General features: G+C 32.1%; 2 protein-coding genes across 7 annotated transcripts in view; one reads left to right on the top strand and one right to left on the bottom strand.

Annotated features, from left to right (window-relative positions):
* Positions 1 to 477: 477 nt before the first annotated feature.
* Positions 478 to 17,978, bottom strand: LOC113520945 (mitochondrial genome maintenance exonuclease 1-like). 3 transcript variants are annotated; one of them, XM_052892665.1, is made up of 5 exons: positions 17,666 to 17,978; positions 16,835 to 17,278; positions 15,726 to 15,939; positions 6,156 to 6,497; positions 478 to 4,201 (listed from the first exon to the last, which is right to left on the bottom strand). In XM_052892665.1, the coding sequence occupies exons 1-4, from the start codon at positions 17,865 to 17,867 to the stop codon at positions 6,158 to 6,160; spliced, it is 1,200 nt and encodes a 399-aa protein (XP_052748625.1). In that variant the 5' UTR covers positions 17,868 to 17,978; the 3' UTR covers positions 478 to 4,201; positions 6,156 to 6,157. The 3 variants fall into 3 exon arrangements, with proteins under 3 accessions (XP_052748625.1, XP_052748624.1, XP_052748626.1); XM_052892664.1 differs by having other exon boundaries at positions 6,152 to 6,497; positions 17,666 to 17,977; XM_052892666.1 differs by lacking the exon at positions 17,666 to 17,978 and adding an exon at positions 17,458 to 17,593 and having other exon boundaries at positions 6,152 to 6,497.
* Positions 17,979 to 18,344: 366 nt separating this feature from the next.
* Positions 18,345 to 23,585, top strand: part of LOC113520946 (calponin homology domain-containing protein DDB_G0272472) — a 35,701-nt gene continuing 30,460 nt past the window's right edge. For 2 of the 4 annotated variants that reach the window (XM_052892652.1, XM_052892651.1), the window contains exons 1-3: positions 18,346 to 18,567; positions 21,489 to 21,600; positions 22,001 to 22,148. In XM_052892652.1, the coding sequence (XP_052748612.1) occupies positions 18,501 to 18,567; positions 21,489 to 21,600; positions 22,001 to 22,148 (327 nt within the window). In that variant the 5' untranslated portion in view covers positions 18,346 to 18,500. Of the gene's footprint in view, positions 18,568 to 21,488; positions 21,601 to 22,000; positions 22,149 to 23,585 lie in introns of all 4 variants that reach the window. The other 2 variants (XM_052892650.1, XM_052892649.1) reach the window with 2 other exon arrangements.

Here is a 23,585-nt window from a genome sequence, read left to right as displayed (position 1 = left end):
TGGGAGGAAACATCTCTGAAACCGCGCTGTATGGGACCAACTAGACTGGTATGGGGATGAACTTCTTGTCGATGGCGAGCTGTACGATGGTAGAAGATGGCCATGGTTATCATATAAACAGTATTATTATAGAAGTAGTCATATTATTATTACGATTCTATTAATATTATAAATTAATATAACAAATGACTTTGGTTAATCCTTACTTTTTGGCTTGTCGCCTTAACATTTCAATTAACATAAAATTTATTATTTGGGATGGAAAAAGACATAGGACATTATTTATCCCGGCCAATAAAAATATTCCTGTGTGCTGTAAATAGATAGGTTCAAATAAATCTATCTATCTATCTATCGCAGTCACGTAGAAAAAGTCGCATGTAAAAGCTAGTTAACTATATTTCTAAAAGGACTTAGGTGCGGTAACAGAGTATTGGTTTTATTAGTAGGTACGAATTATGAAAAAAAATCAAACAATTTTTCAACTGAAGAGTAAATTTTATTCAGTGAAATAGGTTTACAAATAAATGTCGAAAAAAAAAATATCGAATTATGTTGGATACAGCCTCTTGTTATATTTTAACAATGAATAATTTTGTTAATTTAAAAGCGAAAATGCGGGTATTTAATAGTGGGTACCCATAAGGGACTGACAATGGGGTCAATTCAAAGACGCCATTCTTTATAAATTTAACGAAATAGTGTAGGAATCGAATTTTAAATAGATTTCAGTCGTAATTACTTTAAGCTTTTGGTATTTTTTAACACAATACACGTACCTTAGCTAAACTATCAAAGAGGACGTCTACAAACGTGAGGTTTTTTAATTTGAACCTCCTTCTACTCTTAGTGAGTTTTCATGAGATTGCATTAGGCGGTAGAAACATATATATATAATATTTTACTATCAAAAATGTCCTTAAAAATATGCGTACTTTAAGTTTTTTTTTTTAATTTTTGATACGAGGACATCACCTTGCTTCTTTTGTGAGTGATTTATGAAATTTTAAATAATCAAGTTATTTTATTTTACCTTATTTGATTGTTTTAATCTACCTTATGTATCACGCTATAACTATAATTAAGATTGTAGAGAAAATAATTTTTTATTTTTTTATTTATGTTTACTTATTTCGATGAATTAAGAGAATAAAAACTTAATTAAATTTTTATTACAGTATTTTAAATTGGAATTACTGTAAGACACATTAAAATCGGCTCCATTATCAGTCTATTTACTTATCTGTCAAATTTCAACACCGCATTTTTTTAAAAATAAACAATATATTTAAAAATAAGTGAAATTTTGAAATGAAAATAAAATCAACATTGTAGTACATTTCAAAATTTCACACTATTCTAATATTTAATGGTTTTAGTACTTTACAGAGAAGTTTTAAGTTATTTTATGAAATATTTAAAATACATATCTAATAATTTGCATAACATTTGACAGGTAATGTAAATACTTTAAGGCGAAGCGCCATCTTGAAATTTTAAATATCGAATACAAGATTATCATAATTATATTTGGCTATACAATGTCAAAAACTGAACATTAGCCGTACCCATAAAGTCTTAACAAATAAAAAGTAGCAAATAATATGAATAAATCAATACTAATTTCTAAAATTTTGATACTAGATACCTACTTAATTAAGAGGCAAATAAACTAATAGTAATGACAATATTTTTGTATATAGAAACAAATAATAATATATAGGGCAACTTTAAATATAGAAATGGGCGACTAATTGCCATCACCCAATTTATTCGTTAAGTTCAAAATTTTGAGATAAAAATATTAAATTATTTTTAAGTGCTAATTTTTTTAGTAGCATTTAGTCCCCATGTCAGTATTTTTGTCGCACGTCTTATTACAAGTAAAATTATATCGAATGACCAGTGGCGCCATCTATTTTAACAATATTTAGATCCGTCTAGGTACGCTAGATGGAGCCACTGCTCCTGCATTATACACACAATTTATAAATAAAACTTATCGCCAGTGTCTTCTCAGAAGTTTTCCGTGGGACATACTCGCCAAATGACAAACTCGAGACACCTAATAATTTCCATTAATATTCATGTTTAAAGTTTTGCCCGTGGCGCCCGTAATAGCTATAATAATAATATAATACGGACAGCAATGCTTATGGAATATCAGTTGTAAATAACTTGACTAAGTAATAACTATTTTTGGCATACAAAATTTAAATCAAACTAATTTATTTAACATTATCGTTACATAAAATAATGGTACGCATTTTTTGTACTATTATATTAAATAACAAGATTAAAAAGTAGGAGCCAAAAACGAAACTACATCAGTGAGTTTTTTTAATAAATTCGATGACAATTGATAGGCTATTTTCCTAGTTAAACATGCACCTCACTTTTATAGTTGATCAACGAGAAGCGCAGCAATGGTCATGAATCGCCATGCGAAAATAATATGCAATATTAAAGTATACATATAGAAATTGTATTAATAGAGTAGTAAGAAAAGGGCTATGTCAAATATTATAAGTATAAAAAAAACCATAAGGGTCCTAATAAAAAATAAAACTTAGAAGGTAATACAATTGGTGCCGTGACCAGGATTTAAAACTCAGCCATTAATAGAACGGTGCATGGAAACAAAAAGAAATGTAAGGAACTTGTCACCATTGAGATTTACACTGACAAATGAAGTAATTGCTAAGTTATAGGTTATACAAATTGATATAAGCGCCCACATGACGATAAAATGTAATATAATTCCTTAAATTAGGCACATTTGTCGTTCTCTCAGGAACATATACACTAAGTTACAATAAAGACGTTATAGATCATTCTCATCTCTGAAGCCAAAGCCGAATTGCCAAAAGGGAAAGACTGCTTAATTTTCATATAATTATCTTAATATTCGTAATAATATTCATTAACCAATTAGTTTCCACTGAAGATGCATTTCGATATTCCCTTTTTTTGAAGCAATTTATCATTCACATGACATTGATTTCGGAAATATTCCTCAGATGTTTCATACATTGGAACATTTGAGGAAAGTAGAGTTTGGGAAACTGCAATATACGAGTCATAGGTTAATACAAATATTTGTAGCAATTATCAGCAATTCAAAATACGACATAAGTGCCAATAAAAGCCGTTAACATGTTAACATTAATAGATACACAAAATTTTGGACGATAATGATTACAAATGAGTATGACATTTTCAAGTCTGTTTCGATATATCTAATTGTACAGCATACGGCACTGGATACCGACGCTTAGGAACTGACTCCGGATTCTTGGATACTGTGGATTTATAGCCATGAAAATGGGCAATTGAATGGTTATATAGGAAAACAGCGGTACATACTGTTTTCATATACGCGATCACCACTCAATAACACGTTGAATTCAATAGTCATATTGTTTTTAACATAAAGAAAGTTGATACCAGATCTCGATCCAATTTACATGTCGGTAAAGCTGTATGCGCTGCGACAATAATTTTTTAGTGACGCATTTTTCTAACAGATGTAAGTACGTATCCTTTTATTCATAAAACCATCAAACGTCTTATAAACTTGTAGCTATTGAAGTGTTTTGTCTTAGGAGTGGGTAATATTTAGCTGTATCTATATATTTTAGTCACAATATCTATATATTGGCATAACAACGAAAGAGTTAAATATCTGTTATCCAATATTTAATATCGAAATGTATATAAATAACCGACCAGTACGGATAATACGGAAGTGGGTAATGACGTTTCTTCCACCATCAATATCCAAAGAACACAATATATAGATATTGGAGCGGTACCAATATTACCCATGCCTATTTTGTCTTTTGTACAAAATTTTTGATTTGGAAGAAAGTGACAGAACACTCTAATAGTTAAAATAGTTTTGTAGGAGACTTTATATGAAGAAGGGCATAACTGGCTCGTAGACCAAACAGTTACCTCCTAATTCATAAAAACTAAAACTTAAATCGAAATACAGATATTTAGCTAATGATATTCGCCGAACATATTTCGGTTACTCGATTTGTTAGATTACGTCGCAGTGTACACGATATATAATTTTAACATGTTTTTGCATAACAATATTTAATAATAACTAGTATTCAACAATATAACGAATAAAAGACATTGTGGAATTGTGGTTTGTTCTCATTTCAGACTGTTTGACGTGTGATTAACTCCTCTGTGGAAGAGAAAGAAAATGTCTATTAAATATAACCTATATGATACCTATCCTTAACATTTTAATGGGCTTTTAGGTATAAATAACATCATTCTAAATTGTCTCTAAAATTTACTAAGCTTAAATATTTACTTATTAATAAGTCTAATAATACATATCAGATACACTTATATATCCGTATCGAATAGCCGTCTAGATCCCGGCATAGAATAGGCCACCCTTCCTTTCCCGTAAGTATCGTAAAAGGCGACTAAGAGAGCTTATGGTAGAGGGATGAGCAGCAGCATCTCTCTTAAAATATCACCAAAAGCCAAACTGCAGTTGTTGACCTCTCTGCCAAGTGTGACAACTACTGACAAAACCCCCTTCTGAGGGATGATCAGTTAATGGCTGATACAATATCACTACATAGTATAAAACAAAGTCGCTATCGCTGTCTGTCTGTTATGTATGCTTAAATCTTTAAAATTATGCAACGGATTTTGAAGCAGTTTTTTTTTTAAATAGATAGTGATTGAAGAGGAAGGTTTATATGTATAATATGCATAATATTGTAGAGAAACACTGACAATTTTAGAGGTTTCTAATGTGATGTGATGTAATGTGCTCCCGTGCGAATTCTAGTAGCTAGCAGAATCTAGGTAGCTAGTAGAATAATATGATATGTATATGACAGACGTGCCCTGCAGATGTCTCTGAAGGGCATGGATGTTTTTCTATAAGAGAGATTGCTCAGTACAATTATTTAATTTTCTCTTGCATAGGTGTATTGCACTTTGTTCTCTTAGTCGCCTATTAGAACATTTTGGAGACGAGTAATGACGCACTGAATTTTTATTTCATAATAATACAGAAAACCAGGAGGATCAAAACCATACAACCATAACAGGATTTACTTTGAATAACCCGCCGATATAAAAGCATTAGTCCATTAATATTACGCCCTTGACGCGAGAGACCTATTAAATTCGACAGGTTATGTATAGTGTATCGGAATGTTTCTTGTAAGGCGGGCTTTCAATTAACAAATAGATATTACGTAATTAACTTTTTACAATTTTATATAAAAAAGGATATTAGTCGGTATAAAAAAAACTATGTTCGATAAATGTATAATATGAATGTAGGATTGATACGAAACGGAACGTATGTTAAATGTGAATGTTGTATGCATAGATTGGAATACGAGGAATGATGACTGATGTGGAGTGAAGTGAGGAACGGTTGGGGAGAGAAAGATTAAGATGGACGACAAATGAACGAGTGTGTGTGTGCTCGTACGAATTATTTCAAAGAATTAGTTTTTTTTTTTTTATACAACTTAGAATGGCAAACAAGCTGACGGCCCACCTGATGTAAAGTGGTAACCGTCGCCTATAGACATGAGCAGTACCATGGACATAACAGAGTACACTGTTTCGCCCATGATACCTTGCTTTACGATTGCTTGAGTACCTCTGTCCCATTCGTGTTTCTACCGTGAAGCAGTTGTGTTTGCACGGCTGTTTCGGTTTGAAGGGTGCGATATGGCGTGAATTTACTGGGTACAGAGGAATAACACCTGAGTCCTCAGGAATGGTAACGCATGGGGGGTATCATGGGTGAAACAGTATACTCTGTTCTGTTCATGGTACTACTCATGTCTATAAGCACGGTTACCACTTTCCATCAGGTGGGCCGTCAGCTTGTTTGTCATTCTAAGTCGTATAAAAAAATGAAATTGCCCCCCCTGTGGGGTGTGAGTCCCCCACGTTGGGAAACACCGATCCAGGGGAACTCAATATATAGATATCGGATCGGTATCCATATTATCAACGCCTACTACACACCTGCTTTTCTTATTGCCGTTTCGATGTGGTTTGTACAATCATAGAATTAAGTCCCGATAGTGTATTTAAAATATGTATCTACAACACGAAAATTCAAAATTATCTAAAATAAAATATTTACCAACAATTACTGGAGATTCTCTATGTCCTCTTCGAACAGCCGTTTGCCACCTTTCAATATTTTCTCTTCAGCGTTGCCATGTTTCTTCATATAGTCTTCTAGCCTTATCAACCACTGCGCCCAATGTTCTCTCAACTTATCAGTGGTTAGGTGGTAGGCATCGGCTTTGGAGCCGTCCGTATATGCAATAACGAGTAAGGCATCACGCACATTCAAATGCTTGTAGTTAAGATCATTGCATACAGCTCCGAAATAAGCTGCCAATTGTACTGGATTGTCGTAGGTCAGAGATATAGATTTGCGTGGTTTATCAGATTTTTTCCATTCAATCAGTGTCGGTTTATCTCTGCAATGAAGTAAGTGGAAAATTATTAATTTATTTAAACTTTATTGACCAATTAAATGTGGTACAAAAGGTGAACTTAATGGTATAGGCATTCACTACCAGTCAACCTTTAGAATGTGCAGAGATACTCGATGGCACAAACACAAATATTTGGGGGAAAAATGTATTACATCCAGAGGTGAAAACATTTTGATAAGTTTGCTTCTAAACTGACTTGGCTGAATTTTAAATAGAATAAAAACAGTGTTGTTTACAAACGTTTTCTAAATCGTCACTTTTTAATGATGTAATGTTTTCAAAATTGGTTGTAAGCCAATTTTGAATGTGTAGTAATTTTTTTAGAAATAATATATTTATTTTAACTTTCTTTGAGAGAAATAATAAAGAGTATTTATTTATTCTTAGTATTTATTAATTTTAAAAGATAATTTTGATATTAAATGGATATAAGTAAATAAAATTACATAAGCAAGTACAAATCTGTCACGCATGTCTCCCTATGGGACTACTGACCTCTTTCGTTTCCTCCACATTCATCAATGTTTAATAAAATCTCATAAAATTACTCTTGTCTCAAATAAGTATAGGCTATTACAGAACTCTAAACACACACATAAATTCTGTTAATAATATTCTAATGAGCTATATTATGGATTAATATTCTAGATATCGCTCTATATTATGTATATGATATTAAACTTCATGTTCAAATAGTTTAATAAATAAATCAGTAATGACCGAGACCTCATTAAAAAGGTAATTACAACATACCCTGTGACAAATTCAACGGCTGATAAGGTGATACTAAAAATATTTCTTCCTAATAAAATGAAATATTAATGATTTTTAAATGGAATATTAATTATTTTCCAAAGGGGTTTGGCTCTTTTTTTTTTAACGGGTGAAAATTGCATAGTAACCCCGACCGCGCCATCGGTATACACCGGCGGGGCACCAGTAAGAGGTAATAGGTGAGGACGAAAAGGCAGGTCAGTTAGCCCATCGTGACGAATTCAACGATAAATTAGTCACGACAGTTACCACGTGGAGGTCGACCTGATAGAGCATATTTATAGCAATGGGGACTAACCTCTCCATTATTAACAATCCCTTCCCCCTGGCTTGGCTCCTTATAAAAGGTGAATATGTTCTCACAGACATGTCTTTGTAAAGATTTGTTTTTATCTTGGGGTCAATACCAAATAATTTTAGTATGGGCATGGCCCATTCGGTTCCTCGTTTAAATACGCCTATGATCATACCAGCTCTTGATTGTTCACTGCTGAACATAAGCTTTCACATAAGGGGAGTTTTGCCAGTAATTGTCAGACTTGGCAGGCGGATTGGCAACTGCAGTTTTTTTTTATAGGTGATAATGACCCCACCCGCGCTATTGGTATACACCGGCGGGGCACCAGTGAAGGATGATAGACGAGGTTGAAACAGGTCAGTTAGCCCATCGTGACGAATTCAACGAGAATTGTTCACGATGGTTTCCAGGGGGAACCACGTGGAGGTTGACCTGATGCCCTATCATCATATATTGCTAGCTATGGGGCTGTTAAACTCCATTGCTAACAATCCCCCCCCTGGCAACTGCAGTTAGGTTTTTAGTGATGTTTTAAGAGGGATGTGCTGCCCATCCCTCTACTATTAAATTCCTTTAGTCGTCTCTTACGACACACACGGAAAATGAGGGAGTGGCCTATTCTATGCCAGGACCATACAGCGAAAAAGCCTTCATCATGAGGCCTATGAGGAGCGGTCTTAATTGCTATTGATGAGGGATCATTGCAAGAGCAATAGAAGCCAAAACAATAATTTTTGAGAATTTTTGCCTGCGTATTAGTATCTTTGTTTAGGGATCATACAAAAATTAGAGCACTAAAATCAATGTGGATTACACAGGGGTATTCCTAAAGGTCTAATTAATTGGGGGGAAAGGGATTGTTAGTAATGGAGACTGAAAATCCCATTGCTAGCAATATACCCACCAACCAGGTCGACCTCTTCGCGATTCCCCCTGGAAACTATCATGGTTAATTCCTGATGAATTCATCATGATGGGCTAACTGGCCTGTTTTCATTCTCATCGATCACCTTTCACTGGTACTTCGCCAGCGTATCTCGTTCCCGCAGGCGGGGTTACCATACCATTTTCACGCATCAAAAAAAAAGATCTAATTATAATTCTAGTACACGTTTTATATATATATATATATATATATATATATATATATATATATATATATATATAACTGCAATTGCATGTTTCAAGAATAGAATAGAATAGAATAGAATAGAAATCATTTATTCAAATAAACTTACATTGAAGCACTTTTGAAAAGTCATTACATTTTTTTTTAATTTACCGCTCGTTCGGAAAGCTGTCTCATCACAAGAAGAACGAGCAAGAAACTTGCGTGATGCTCTTTTAAATAATTTTATTATTATTTTACATTTTTAAGTTTAATTGTGTGAATACAAACCACCAATTAGCACTAATTCAATTAAATACTCAAAAAGAAAAAAAAAAATTGAATACATAACCAACTGGTTAAACAATTAATAAGAGGAAATCAGTCATAGTGATTAGAGCAGACCAGTCCCTACAAGCAGCACCCGTTCACGAGTATGACGGATGAGCCAGCCATCACTGCGCTCGACCATATTTTAGGGAGCCCAATGACCCGGCCCACCACGCCGCCACAAGTCTGGACATTTTAGTGAGCATGACTACTCAAAACACTAGACCACGTCAAAGCTACTCACAATTGCCATCTGATAGTTATAGTATTCACATTTTACATAAGAATGCATGCGGCAATTAATACAAAAAACCGCTACGCTTTCATATTTCTAAAATTAATCAATTAAATCAAGAAAGCAATGAGAAAAAAAAATTATAACGTTGTATGCTAATAAACTAATTATTTACTTGATATGTTGTCATCTATGAATTCGTCTATCCTGTAATAGGCTTTCTTACATAAAAATTGTTTAATATAAGATTTGAATTGCCTCTCTGTCAGATTTAATGCAGATTCCGGCAGTTTATTATAAAATCTTATGCAATTACCATAGAATGAATTACTGATTTTGTGCAGACGGCATTTAGGTAAAATAAGCTTATTTATATTGCGTAAGTTTCTACTTGTACAGTCTTTGAGTTTTTTAAAACTCGCTAAGTTCTTCCGTGTATACATAATATTTTCATAAATGTATTGTGAAGTAACTGTGAGGATATTTGAGTCTTTAAAGCACTGACGTAATGACTCTCTTGAACCCATACCATAAATAGAACGTATGGCTCTCTTTTGTAAAACAAATATAGTATTTATATCGGCTGCTTTACCCCACAGCAGTATGCCATAAGACATTATGCTATGGAAATAACTAAAATATACAAGTTTAGCCGTCGCCACGTCTGTTAATTGCCTAATTCTTCTAATTGCATATGCAGCAGAACTGAGTCTACTGGCCAATTTTGAAATATGGGGCCCCCATTGTAATTTCGAGTCCACTGTTATACCTAAAAAAACTGTATCATTAACAAAATTTACTATTTCGTCATTAAGCAATAACTGTGTATTTATTAGTCTTACATTAGGAAGTGTAAATTTTATACACTTTGTTTTGCTGGAATTTAATAATAGGTTATTACATGTAAACCAATTTAATATTGCAGACATAGCACAATTTACATCGTCTAATTGATTACTTTGACGTCCAATTTTAAACACTAACGAAGTATCATCCGCAAACAGCACTATATCTGCAATTTTCTCTACCATAAAGGGAAGGTCATTTATGTAGATTAAAAAGAGAAAGGGGCCTAAGATTGACCCTTGTGGAACGCCCATCTTAATATTAGCTCCCTTAGATTTTACACCGTCAATATCTACAGTTTGAACCCTATCCTCTAAATAAGTTCTCATTAATTTTAGATCATTATCTCTTATACCATAATGTTCGAGCTTGTACAAAAGCGTTTTATGATCCACACAATCAAATGCCTTTGATAGGTCACAAAAAACTCCGAGTGCATCCTGTGACCTCTCCCAAGATTCGAAAATATGTGTCATTAGCGCAACACCTGCGTCAGTGGTAGACTTGCCGGCGGTGAAACCATATTGCTGACTGTGAAGCAGTCCGTTAACCCTGAAGTGATGTAACATTTGATTTAACATTATCTTTTCAAACACCTTACTTAGAACTGGCAAAATAGATATAGGTCTATAGTTCCCTGGCTCAAATTTATCTCCTGATTTAAATAGTGGGATTAATTTGCTAAATTTCATTAAATGTGGAAAAACGCCATTATCAATACATTTATTAAAAATAGTGGCTAGATATGGAGCAACAATATCTATGAAAGAACTAACTACTTTTACAGACATGCCCCAAAGGTCTTCCGTATTTTTTAAATTTAGCTGTTTGAATATTTTTATGATATGAAAGGGGCTAACATGTGAAAATTTAAATCTTAAAGAACAACAACCGATATTAGTCTCTAGTAATTTTTTTGCTCGAGATTGAGATGAGTCCAGAGAAGATGTAATATCAATCGGAATATTAGCAAAAAAATCTTCAAAAATATTAACTACATCTTTTGTTGTTGTTATTAATTTATTATCATAATTTAATGTAAATTGATTACAGGCTATTTTAGATCTTCCAGTTTCTTTATTTATAATGCTCCAGATGGTTTTAATTTTGTCAGAAGACTGCTTAATTTGTTTATTAAAATAATTAGACTTAGCCATAATACAAACTTTTTTAAAAATTTTAGAATAATTTTTTACATAAGTGGTGAATTTGTCATCAAATCGATATTTTTTTTGATCGTATAAATCAAACAAAATATTTCTACTTTTAAGTATTCCTACTGTTGCCCATTCCGTGAATTTAGATTTAACATGAACTTCTTTTTTCTTGAAAAATTGTTCATATTCTCCGGATAAAATATTAATTAGCTTGGTGTAAAGATAATCAGGATTATTACTAGATTGTAACAGCAAATCCAATTTATTTTTAATCGCGCTTTTGTATTTATTAATATTGTAAACGTTTATTTGTCTTTTTGATTTTTTATTATTGTTGACTTTATTGATTTGACTGCTAAACTTAACAACTTGACCACAGTGATCTGAAGGAAGTTTATTTATTATGAATTTTTCTGTATACTCGCAGTTACAAAAAACATTGTCAAGACAAGTAGCAGACGTGGCAGTTACACGAGTGGGTTCATGAAAGACATGACATAAATCAAATGACTGAAATAAACTAATAATTTTTGTACATGTGGGTGTGTTACAAAGAATATCAACGTTAAAATCTCCACATACAATAATTTTTTTAATACTATTAAATACTTTTTTTAAAATATCCTCCATCACCCCTTCAAAAACATTGTAATCACTATTAGGAGGCCTGTACACACATATAAGGATATAATTTTCTAGTTCTATACAAGATAATTCTATACAACACTCAATAGAAAGTCTAACAATGTCAGCACGTTCCTTTACTTTAATATTATTTCTTGCAATTATCATAGACCCGCCTCTGTTAACTGACTTTCTATTGAAGCAGCTGACAACGTTATAATTATTTAAATTGAACATCATATTGCTTTCTTTAAGCCAATGTTCTGTGAAACAGACAATATCAATATTATACTTTTCTAAAAATAATTGTATAATTAACTCGCTGCCGGGAAAACTTTGTATGTTCTGATGAACAATTATTAATTCTGATTGCTTTCCCTTTGTCTTTGTGAGCAGTTTAAATCTGCAGTCATAGTACTTATGTCACAAATATTAATAGAATTATCTGTTATGTCAGCATTTTTATGTTTAAGTTTACCATGTAAACTGTTCATGTAGTCAATATTATAAGCCACTAAAGTGGCTATTTTATTTTTAGATGATTTAGAAAGATACATTGTATCTTTTGTCAAATAAAAATCACTAATAAAACTATTAGTATCAAAAAATGTCAAAATGTCACTATGACGACATGTCAATGTATGTAATAAGTTATTCAGGTAATGTACCTTACTGTTAATTTTTTTATGAAGATGTCTATTTGTGTAAGGAAAAGCGCACAATACAATCTTATACACATTTAATTGTAATAAATATTCAATTCCTTTAATTACATCCTGTCTATTTAATTGAATACTATTACCAAAAAATAACACAATTGTGGTCATATTGTTCATTTTCGTAGACTTAATTTTATTTATTATTTGTGTAAATGATGCTTCTGGCATGCAGTAGTTTAATAAATCACCCTTAAGATGATACTTCAATATAGACCCAAAGTTACAGCCTATTCTGTCAGAGAACACCATTGTGCTACTCTTAGGGTTACAGTCACTGGCACAAACACCCTGAACTTCATTTTCCAGCACAGTTACAACTGAATTATTATTTGATATATTTGTGTGATTACATGTACAATGCTTAGTCAACGACTCAAAACGGTCAGCATTGTATTTACTGACATCAATCAGATCATCCATTGCTAAAATATGCTCCTGGATTTGTTTCTGAGAGATAATATACTTTGTATTTAAATCATGAAGCGAAGATTCTAAACTATTGATTTTTGAAGTTAGGTAGTCTGTATCAATGTCATATAACTTTTGGCTTTCCACTAACTTATTATTACACTTATTAATGTAATCATGCAATTTTAAATTATTCAAAGTGGTTTTTTTCAATAATTGTCCCTTTTTGCAACGCTTATTTAATATATTCCGATTCTTAATTATAAACTTTTTTAGTTTTAAATATTTTTTAAATTTATTATTACTCAACATACAAATATTACTGTTATAGTTGCCTAATTTAGGTGATGTATCACTAGTAAGGTCAATTACAACAGGATGGGTGCATGGAACTGTAGTAGAAGGAGGCACACAGTCAACACTAATAAGTTCCTCATATAAATTACTAATCTCATTACTTTGTCGAGATTCCAATCTTGTGTCTAGATCATTGATTTTAGAATATGCCTGCTTTAACTCAAGTTCCAATTCAGTGATACGCCTCAAGGCTTGCTCATGAGTGTCACTACATTGATGAAAGCTACTTATTAGTTCTTGAAGCTGATCCCGCTGCTCAATAACTTCCTGATGGCTATTATGAAGTTCTGACAATTCTGATTTTAATTGGGTATTTTTATTTATAATTTTTAAAATTTCATCTTCACTCTCTTCTCTCTCCCTGATCAACTTGTCACTGAGATCTTTGGATGCCTGAAGTTCTTGTAGGGCCACTTTAAGCTTCATCTCTGTCTGCCGTGCAGTTGTGGAACGGGTAGATAGTGACATTATTGAATATATGAATAGTTACTAGGGAGAGTGAAGTGAGTTATTTCTAAAAAAAGTATCACAACGAGAACAGCAACTGAACCTTACTTATTTTATGTGTTAAAATTTTGAATAATTTTTGTTAGGTATATTTATACGACCTATATTTTACAAGATTAAGTAAATGGAATTAGATTGTGCTCCTTTCCTTCAAATTACATTAATATAAAACATAAAATTACTTACAATATATTTTGTGGGTATATTTTTTCCTTCGACGTACGCAACAACTGAACTTCACAATTATTAATATCAATTTAACTTGATGTGAATATTTTCTATAAAACTTGTATATATTATGAAATTCTTTGAATAAGTCCAACAAATAGTTATAAAATAGTTTTAAAATTAGTTGTTTACCAACGAAAGAAGTTTGACAGATGGCCGGTGCACTATTTTAATGTCGATTTTTGCAAATAATACACTACCAAATTGTACACAAACAACAATCGACACTTATTGCACTATTATATCACTAATAACGATGTCGAAAATATAATATTCGTGTGATAGACTATTAAAAATTATTTATTTATTACGGCCAGCTGAAAATGACAACTGTCGTTGGTGTTGCTAGTCGAAGAAAAAAAAGAAAGAATATATTAATAATAATAATAATATTCTTAATTATCAGGTACTTAACCCATAGAGGTACAATTGTATTACAACGTGCTTGGATAACATATAAAAATATAACAATCAAAACATACAAAAAAAAAAATATAAAAATTAAAATATGTAGAAAATTTATAAAAAGTATTGGTAATAATTTATAAACAATGTCTAAAGTACGTAGATTAGAAATTTCTTATGAATCAATCTATAAATAAACAGTCTATTTCTAGGTGTCTTATCTACAAAAGACACAACAACGCTTGATTATCGTCAGGCGCCGATCTAGCCCTCTCGTTATCGATTTATGATTATACCTAACTATCAAAGAGCAATTACAATTACGATATGACAGTTAAATTGATTATATAAAACAATCCCCAGTTTTGCTACCGCCATCTACCGGCTCCATTTGTTGTTATATGAATAAAAACTACCCCATCTCTCAAATTGGAGCAAACAATATATATTTAAAAAATATCATTAAAATCGATTTAACGTTTTCGGAAATTACCGTGACCATCATGTATATATTTATTCGTCTATATATGTAATTTTAGTATGTATGTATATCAATAATTAGTAGTACCCCATTCGAGTATTCTGACACTTCCCTATGGTTGACTGGGAGAGAATGCTTTTAGCATTAAGTCCGCCATGTACACATATTTGTACTAATGAATAAATAAATAAATAAAAATGATATGGATAATTAAAAAATATTATTATTTCTACCTCTTTCTTATTTTATAATTAAAATTTATATAAATGTTATATATTGACGGATATAAAGAACATATATGTACCTATAACAGTTAAAATTGACATATACATACATAGTTTTGACCTGCGAGATGGACAAAAAAAAACAATATTCTCCGTGAATCTTGTCATTACTTAAATTAGATTATAAAAATTTAAAAAATATATTTAAATTAAATTATATCTAGACAATATCTGTACATGCGAGATATTCAAGAATTAATATGAGGTGTTTTAATAAGATCAATAGATGCCAAAACAACAATTTTAAGAATTATCAGTCAGTTTATATGTTCCGGAATCACACACAAACTTCTATAAACTAAATGTGGTTTTCACAGGTGTGTTTCTAAGGTGTAATTGATGTAAAATGTTTGTTTCATCTTAGTTTTCCTACATCTGATATATAAGCTACTACTAAATAGAATAAAAAATTACATTATTAATATTTCACATATAAATAATATACTTACTCATAATCAGCAATAGCATCAAATATGCCTCTATACTTCAACACTGGATGGATGACATTGGACTCTATCGCCTTTGGTGAGGATATACTTTTGAGTAAATCAGATACAGAGACCCACACTCCCTCCACTTCTTTCTCAATACGAAGCTGAGTCTGTGGTTGTGTGAAGTAATTTTTCAGTGTACTGTGGAATTTGGTGCCAACTGCCATTTGTGCTGTTAATATAAAAAAAAAAAATTAGGGATGATTTTCAATTTGTTATCATGGTCTAGCTATAGTATCCAGTAAGAGAATTGGGTGCTATTCTTAGGTTAGATGGTGTAAACGAAATAACTATACAGACATAATACAAATAGAAATTTGAAATGAGTAACTGTTGAGTTCCTGTTTTCTTAACAGGTATCAACTTTTTCAATTTACAAAGGAATCATAATCCAAAATGATGATTTAAAAGAAATTCTGTGTGTAATCTACTTCAATGAAGTTAATTCTAACTTCAAGTTCAGAATAAACAATTTATAATTGAAATATTAGATAGAAAAATATACAGTTTAAGAGATTCTCCACTTTTTGAAGTCCGTCAAAAATTGTAACTTCCTTTTTTTTATACTACTGAGGTGGCAAACAAGCATACGGCCCACCTGATGGTAAACGATTACTGTAGCCTGTGAACGCCTGCAATACCAGAGGTATTAGGCGTGCATTGCCAACCCTGAAGAAACCTCTTTACCCCCTTTTTGAAGAACCCCATGCTGTTGTATTTGAATTCAAATTCCACAGATATCCATGACCATGTTGTAAAATTATATCAGAAAAGAGGTACTATGACTACATTCTTCAAAATATTTGTACTGCCACTATATTTATTGTAAAATAAGAATAACTAGTTAGTTGGCATATTTTTAATCTATTGTTAAACTAGAAATATATCTGCACAAAGTGGTTTTTATGAATGCATAAAAGCTAGGCTTTAAATTTAATCAAGCATACTGAAAAATCTATACAAATAATAAATATAATTATTTCTATACATATAAATATTCTAAAATACTGCTAGATATATAAATAAATAATTAAAGAATTTTTCAGACATATAATAACAAATGTTACCTTCATAAAATTTGTTGAATGCATCTAAACCCATTTCGGCAATTCTTTCCTGCTTCCATTTCTCTAGAGCTGCTCTTGATTCCTCTGTCATAGTTTTATTCAATATAAGAGTAACGGAGGGATACTGTTTGGCAAAATCATTCTGGTAGGGCTTGATCTGCAGGATTCCATCTTCACTTGCATAACCAGGTTGAGCAGGAGAGCTCGCTGCATGACTTGATGCAACTGTTTTGATGCCTCTTACAGCACTAGTATTCAATAGGGCCCCCACAAGGTTGACACAAAGCTTTGTATTTTGAAACATTCTTTTTTTTAAATCTTCAAGAACAGTCAGATTTTTATAACCAATTAAAAAGTTGACCTTGTCAACTGCATTCTTCTCAAACTTTGTATTTTCCTTTGGAGAACTCGCGTCGTTGTTTTGATGTGAAATTTTATTTTTAGCTGTAACAAAGATAACATTAGCAAGTAATGTATATGCGTAGTTACATCACACGGCGCCAAAAACGTTGTCATATGATTATAATTGGCAACGTACACAACACGAGTTGGTAATTTAATTAAATACGAATAGAACGTTGAACAGTATTATTCGCAACCTACGCAATAATAAACAGAAATACCTTCAAGTGGACTGTCAAAAGCTTGTAACAAACTACAACACATTTAGTTGAACATAACTCGAAGGAAGGTTTTATATGTATGTATTACAAATTTACTCAAGTATTGGTCTACAACCGTGCAGGTAGAATTTTTTTTTTTATAAAATAGAAAGTCGGTTGTTCATTGTCAATTTACAAGGCTATAAAAAATTTACAGTTGCGGCTTTACCTGCTTCTTTCAGTCGCCGTTTCTTCTGTTTGTTCGTTTCTAATAACGGGCCGAATAATTCTTTGTTTTCTTTTTGGTATAATTTTATTTTTTCAGCAGGGTTCAAGATAGAAGCGGGACGTATTACTTTGTTTCTAATATTTTGCTTTGAACAACTCTTAAATTTAATTTGTCGACCGATCGACGAAATCGGTCGGAACATTGCGAAATATCTATTTTTATTCGTATAAAAAATTTTAGTAACACGAATTTAAAGAAATTGTCTAATAAATAGGTATATAGGTATTGAGGTTTTAATTATTATTAAAAATAAAAACTTACCAAAACCTATTATCCACAGAGTACTTTTTAGATTTTTTAAACAAACAGAAACTACAACTTTTACTACTATTCTAAGCTACTATTACAGTTTATAAAAATGAGAACCCGCGGTGGTTGCCCAACGAATACGAATTTCGACAGAGCAATAGTTCGTGAACACAAATCAAACTCCTGAATGCGTTAATATTTCATAAGAGTGGTTATTTTCTAGTTGCTTTACATAGTACTTATTATTATTTAATTTTCATTCAAATAAAATTTTATTTAAAGAATAATTGTTTTATCTTTGTTCCTTCCTGGTTGTCACTGTCAAATGTCACTAGTGTCAGACCCATTGAATGTCAGTAAGACTGTCAATAATTTGCTTGTCTGTTTCGGTTCGGTTAGTCGGTGGTTTTAGATTTTTCTCCGGAATTTTCTTGAATAATGATTAATTCATTATTGTTCTTTAAAGATTATTGTAGTTACGGTAATATGTGTATATTTGAAGTGAAATAGAATATGTTATCGCACAATGAGTTCAACGTCAGCCGTGGTGTGCCGTGAGATATTTGACGAAAATAGTCAGCCGTCTGCTGAAGGTATTAAAACTTCATTGAATATTTTGATAAATAAGAGTTATATTTTGAAAATAAGAGATTACAATTTCGAATTATTATAATTCTGTTATATTAACACCTCAAATATACTCTTAATGTATGAATAGGTTGTAAATATCAGGTAAAAAACAAGCGATCGGTAGTTGCGATACTTAGTATTATTTTTCCGATTTCAGCTAATCGTTTTTATGTTTTCTTATGATTTATAAATAAATTGAAAGTCTTATATGAGCGGTATTGAGGAAAAAGATAGGGTGATAAGTTTTTTATCCTTAAGAATGTAAAACTGTCAGAAATGTAGTTTTATTTATATTTGAAACTTGAAATAAGTTACTTGATTGTACAAATTAATGTAAAATCAAGCACAGAGTCAAAGAGTAGGAGGGATTTACTTCTCTGATTCTTTGATTGTCTCATGGGGGATGTAGAGGGAAAGGAGTAATTTGTTTATGTCTGTGATTTTTGAAAGTAACAATACTGTCCTAAGAGACAACTAAGGAAACTTAATGGTTGAGGGATAAGCAGTAGCGTCCTTCTTAATATAACCAAAACTAAACTGCAGTTGCCAACCAGCCTGCAAAGTGTGGCTATTGCTGGTAAAACTCCCCTTTATGGCCAGAAGCCTGCCTATGTTTACTCACTGTAATCTTTTGTAACTTGTAACTGATTTTTAATAAGTTTACTAATGTATTCTTTTGTAGGAAACAATAGAGTATCTATCTATGCCTAGCAGTGGAGAGTTAACTGCTGATATGATGATGATGATGAATACCAAACCTTAGGAGTGATGTGTGTTATTTTATTTCCAACGGTTAAAATATGTGCTGGTGTTAATAATAAGTAATATTAGTTATATATGATGATGCAGGTGGCTCAGGACCATTCCTTATGGTAGTTTATGGGTAAGGCCTATGTTCAGCAGTGGACAGATAATAGCTAAGATGATGATGATTGGTTAGAAAAATTTAGATGATAGGAGATATAAAAAAAAAATTATACTTCAATATTAATATTTCTATGTAATTTAGAACAGCAAAAAAGCTGGATTACTTGCCTAGTAGGAATCTCAAAATTTGTAACTGGAATGTTTTGAGTTATGTTTCTTTGGCAGACATTTTAAAATTCACCAGTTGAATATTCCTTTAATCAAATACTAATAATAATATAAATATTTTATTTCTCTCCTCATAAAGGTTATCCTTAACACTTTGCTGATCAGTGACGAGTTAACTTGCCTTTTCCTATCTAAACATTGCTGACCAGTAAAGAGTAAACTTGTCATCGTACTAGCGTGTAGGTACGTCTTTCTACCATGACGGACAACTGTTTGGATTACAAAGTGTTCATTAGTGTTCTTTGTATTTAGGTTTTTTTCACAATTTTAGTTTAATTCCAAAGATTTCAACTATGATGAAATTCCTGGTTAGTAAAGTGTTAAATTTAAACTATGTGACACAAGCTAACAATAAAAAGTAATATAATTTGCATTTGTGAAAGATTGGTGTTTATACTAGATTTCAGAAACACCAAGCTATAACCTAATTTGTTTAAACATAAATAATGGATTGATAATATTGACAAATGATGTATAAATGATGCTTTCTGAAAACAATTTTTTTTTTATACAACTTAAAATGGCAAACAAGCTGATGGTCCACCTAATGGAAAGTGGTAACTGTCGCCTATAGACATGAGCAGTACCATGCATATAACAGAGTATACTGTTTCACCCATGATGGGGTACCATGTGTTGCCTTTCCTGAGGACTCAGTTGTTATTCCTCTGTACCCAGTAAATTCACGCCGTATCCCACCCTTGAAACCGAAACACAGCCATGCAAACACAACTGATTCACGGTTGAAACACGAATGGAGTGTGAGGAATGTGAGGAAATGTTATGTGTATATTCATGTAATTAATGCCTTCAGTTTCACTTTATTTCATATAACTTTGTCTATACGAGGTCTGTCCGGAAAGTTCGTATAAAAGTGTTCTGGAATGCGAGAAAGAGGAGTGGGGAGGCCAGGTAAGCGCAGGACCCCTTCCTTATGTCCCTAACAATGCTTCAGTTCTGGTCTGACCGCCGTGCGGTGCGAACTGGCTTGTCATCCGCCATCTGTGAAGTTACCTCTTAACGAAACCCCGTCGACATGGAGCCCGCTTCCGTTGAAGAGCAGCGCGTCGTAATCAAGTTTCTCTCGAAACTCGGCAAGAATGGCCGTGAAAGCAAAGAGTGGAAGACATCCGGGGAACCACGAACAAAAAAATCAAGAAAATCCCGCTCAAATGTCAAGACAATGTTGATTGTTTTTTTCGATGTTCGGGGGATTGTCCATCAAGAATTCGTCCCTCCAGGCCAGACAGTTGATGGAAAATTCTACGTCGATGTGCTCAGACGCCTCAAAGCTCGTGTGGCACGAGTTCGTCCAGAATTGGCGCGAGAGGGGCGTTGGATTCTTCACCACGACAATGCCCCTGCCCACACCTCTCTTGTTGTCCGTGAGTTTTTGAGTAAAAATTCCATTACGGTGACCGAACACCCCCCCTATTCGCCGGATTTGGCCCCGTGTGACTTCTTCTTGTTCCCAAAAACCAAATTGGTACTTCGGGGGCGGCATTTGGGGGACATAAATGAGATAAAAAAAGCTACGACGGGGCAGCTGAGAAACCTACAACCAGAGGACTTTTAAGGAGCCTTCTCACAGTGGAAACGGCGTTGGCACAAGTGCATTATGTCACAGGGGGAGTACTTTGAAGGGGATAAAATTGATTTACCTGAATAATTGTAAAATAAAATTTTTAAAAAACTTTTATACGTACTTTCCGGACAAACCTCGTATATAAATTCTTATAAATTTTGATATAATCATTGTATAAATGTAATAAAATTTCTATTCCACTAGAAATCTCTGAATATGCTCAACAACTGGGCATTGATCCAGAAAGTGAAAGCCATTTGCTTCCGCTGGCACGAGATGGCCTCATGCAGGCACTACCACCACCATGGAAAGCTTAGTAAGTTATATTCAATCCTTGTAGATAATTGATTTTTTTTTATCAATTGAATCTATTTCCAAAGTCATAATAAACCTTTTCATAGTAAATATGTGATTAAATAAATGACTGAAAAAGGGTCAAGTTAATAATATTTGGATATATAAGAGGTTATAGAAGTTTTTTTTGAGTTTTTCTATTTAAATATAGTGTTCTGTAATTTTTGTTTGTACGTGAAATGTTTTGTTTCTATGTATTTATATTTAATTTTCTTATCAGTTTATTTGTTTAAGTCTACCATGTTTTCTGACGGTTTGAATTATTTTGTATCCAAATGTATGCTAGCTAGCTACAACATCATATTGATTGATAATCATATATGAAAATTTATTTTAATATTTATATAATGTTTCTTCGTCAGCTACGATGAAAAACTCCAAACACATTACTATTACAATGAAGAGACAAAAAACACACAATGGGAGCATCCTCTGGACAATGTTTACAGGGAGTTGGTGAAGAGGTCGCGAGATGCGTCCATGCAAGATGACACATGTGCTTCTGTGTTGGTAAATATATATTTATTTTAAATATAATATCAACCTATCCACTTATGAATACAGTCTAAATGTCAGAGAAAAGTAAAGAAAGTATAATGTTTAAAATGCCATCAACATATAATCGTCCATCCTGATTGATTGTTCAAAACATTCACTGGAGATCATTTGAAATGAAATGAAATGAAATTTATTTGTTATAAAAGTAGTACATAATAGATGGTATGGTTATTTATGTTATATAGATCTCACTTTTAGTCTTTACAGACATGCAAATAAATATTTGAATTAATCTATTATTATTCTTTATATAATTCAATTAAAGTTACATATTATACATTTATTATTATTATAAAAGTATGAAATTATTGTTATAAAACTGTCAATATATTCATGACGAATGTTAAAATTATATCAAGTATGTATTGTCAAAATATTATGTTTTCTAATAATTATAGTTCAACATCGTTTATATAATCACTTATTGAATAGTAGCATTTGTCAATTAATAAATTAAATAATTGTATTTTAAATTGTGTCGATGGCAATTCCTTTAAAGAGGTCGGAAGTTTGTTGTATATCCGGATAGCCATTGGATAACAACTTCTTTTATATAGGTCCGTTAACATTATAGGCAATATTAGCTTATTTGGATATCTTCCACGATAATTGTCGACATTATTACAATACTTTTCAAATAAATAAGTATGTGTTTTAACAAAGTTACATGTTTCATAAATATATAAACAAGGTAAAGTTAGCAGTTTCAGCTTTTTAAAATATGGTACACAGCTAGTTCTGGGTGTGAGTTTGTTTATAGCACGAATACATTGCTTCTGTGCTATAAATGCTCTTTCCAATTCTGTTGAATTTCCCCATACCAAAATGCCGTATCTAAGATTGGAAGCAACATATCCATGATACGCCAATAAAGCAGTTCTTTCATCAGCTATATTTACAAGACGCCACAAGACATAGGAAAAACTATTAATTTTACTGTTCAGGTTTTTTATGTGTGGTTTCCATGTACAGTGATTATCCAACATGATTCCTAGAAACTTCACAATGTCACATTCATTAATTAATTGATCTTTGTGTTTAATCATTAAGTCAAATGTTTTGTTAGTTCGTTGATTATGAAATTGAATATATTTAGTTTTGTCTATATTAACTTTTAGATTATTTTCTTCTAGCCAATTAATAACATCAGATACGGTTTTATTAATTTCTTTATTATATACATTCTCAGAGTCATAAATATTTGGTATCGCAATGGCTATATCGTCCGCAAATAGAGTGCAAAAATGTCTAGTTATAGTCGGTAGGTCATTTATGAATAAAATAAATAATAAAGGACCCAAAATACTTCCTTGTGGTATCCCAATGTCTTTTACTTTATCGTCAGATTTATACAATACTTCGTTTAACTGTGCATCAAGATTTGCTACT

Source organism: Galleria mellonella, unplaced genomic scaffold, assembly GCF_026898425.1.
Source record: "Galleria mellonella isolate WM207_F2 unplaced genomic scaffold, CSIRO_AGI_GalMel_v1 utg1634, whole genome shotgun sequence".
Lineage (NCBI taxonomy): Eukaryota > Metazoa > Arthropoda > Insecta > Lepidoptera > Pyralidae > Galleria > Galleria mellonella.
Note: the sequence above shows the minus strand (reverse complement) of the source record. Positions and strands in the feature narration are given on the sequence as shown.

What these genes read in the sequence shown, in the direction of transcription:
- LOC113520945 (XM_052892665.1), bottom strand. Translation starts at nt 17,867, where the DNA reads ATGTTCCGACCGATTTCGTCGATCGGTCGACAAATTAAATTTAAGAGT. An exon ending in ATTCAACAAATTTTATGAAG is followed by an intron (nt 15,940 to 16,834) that starts GTAACATTTGTT and finishes TTATATTAACAG; the next exon opens with CACAAATGGCAGTTGGCACC. An exon ending in GATGCTATTGCTGATTATGA is followed by an intron (nt 6,498 to 15,725) that starts GTAAGTATATTA and finishes ACTTCATTGCAG; the next exon opens with AGATAAACCGACACTGATTG.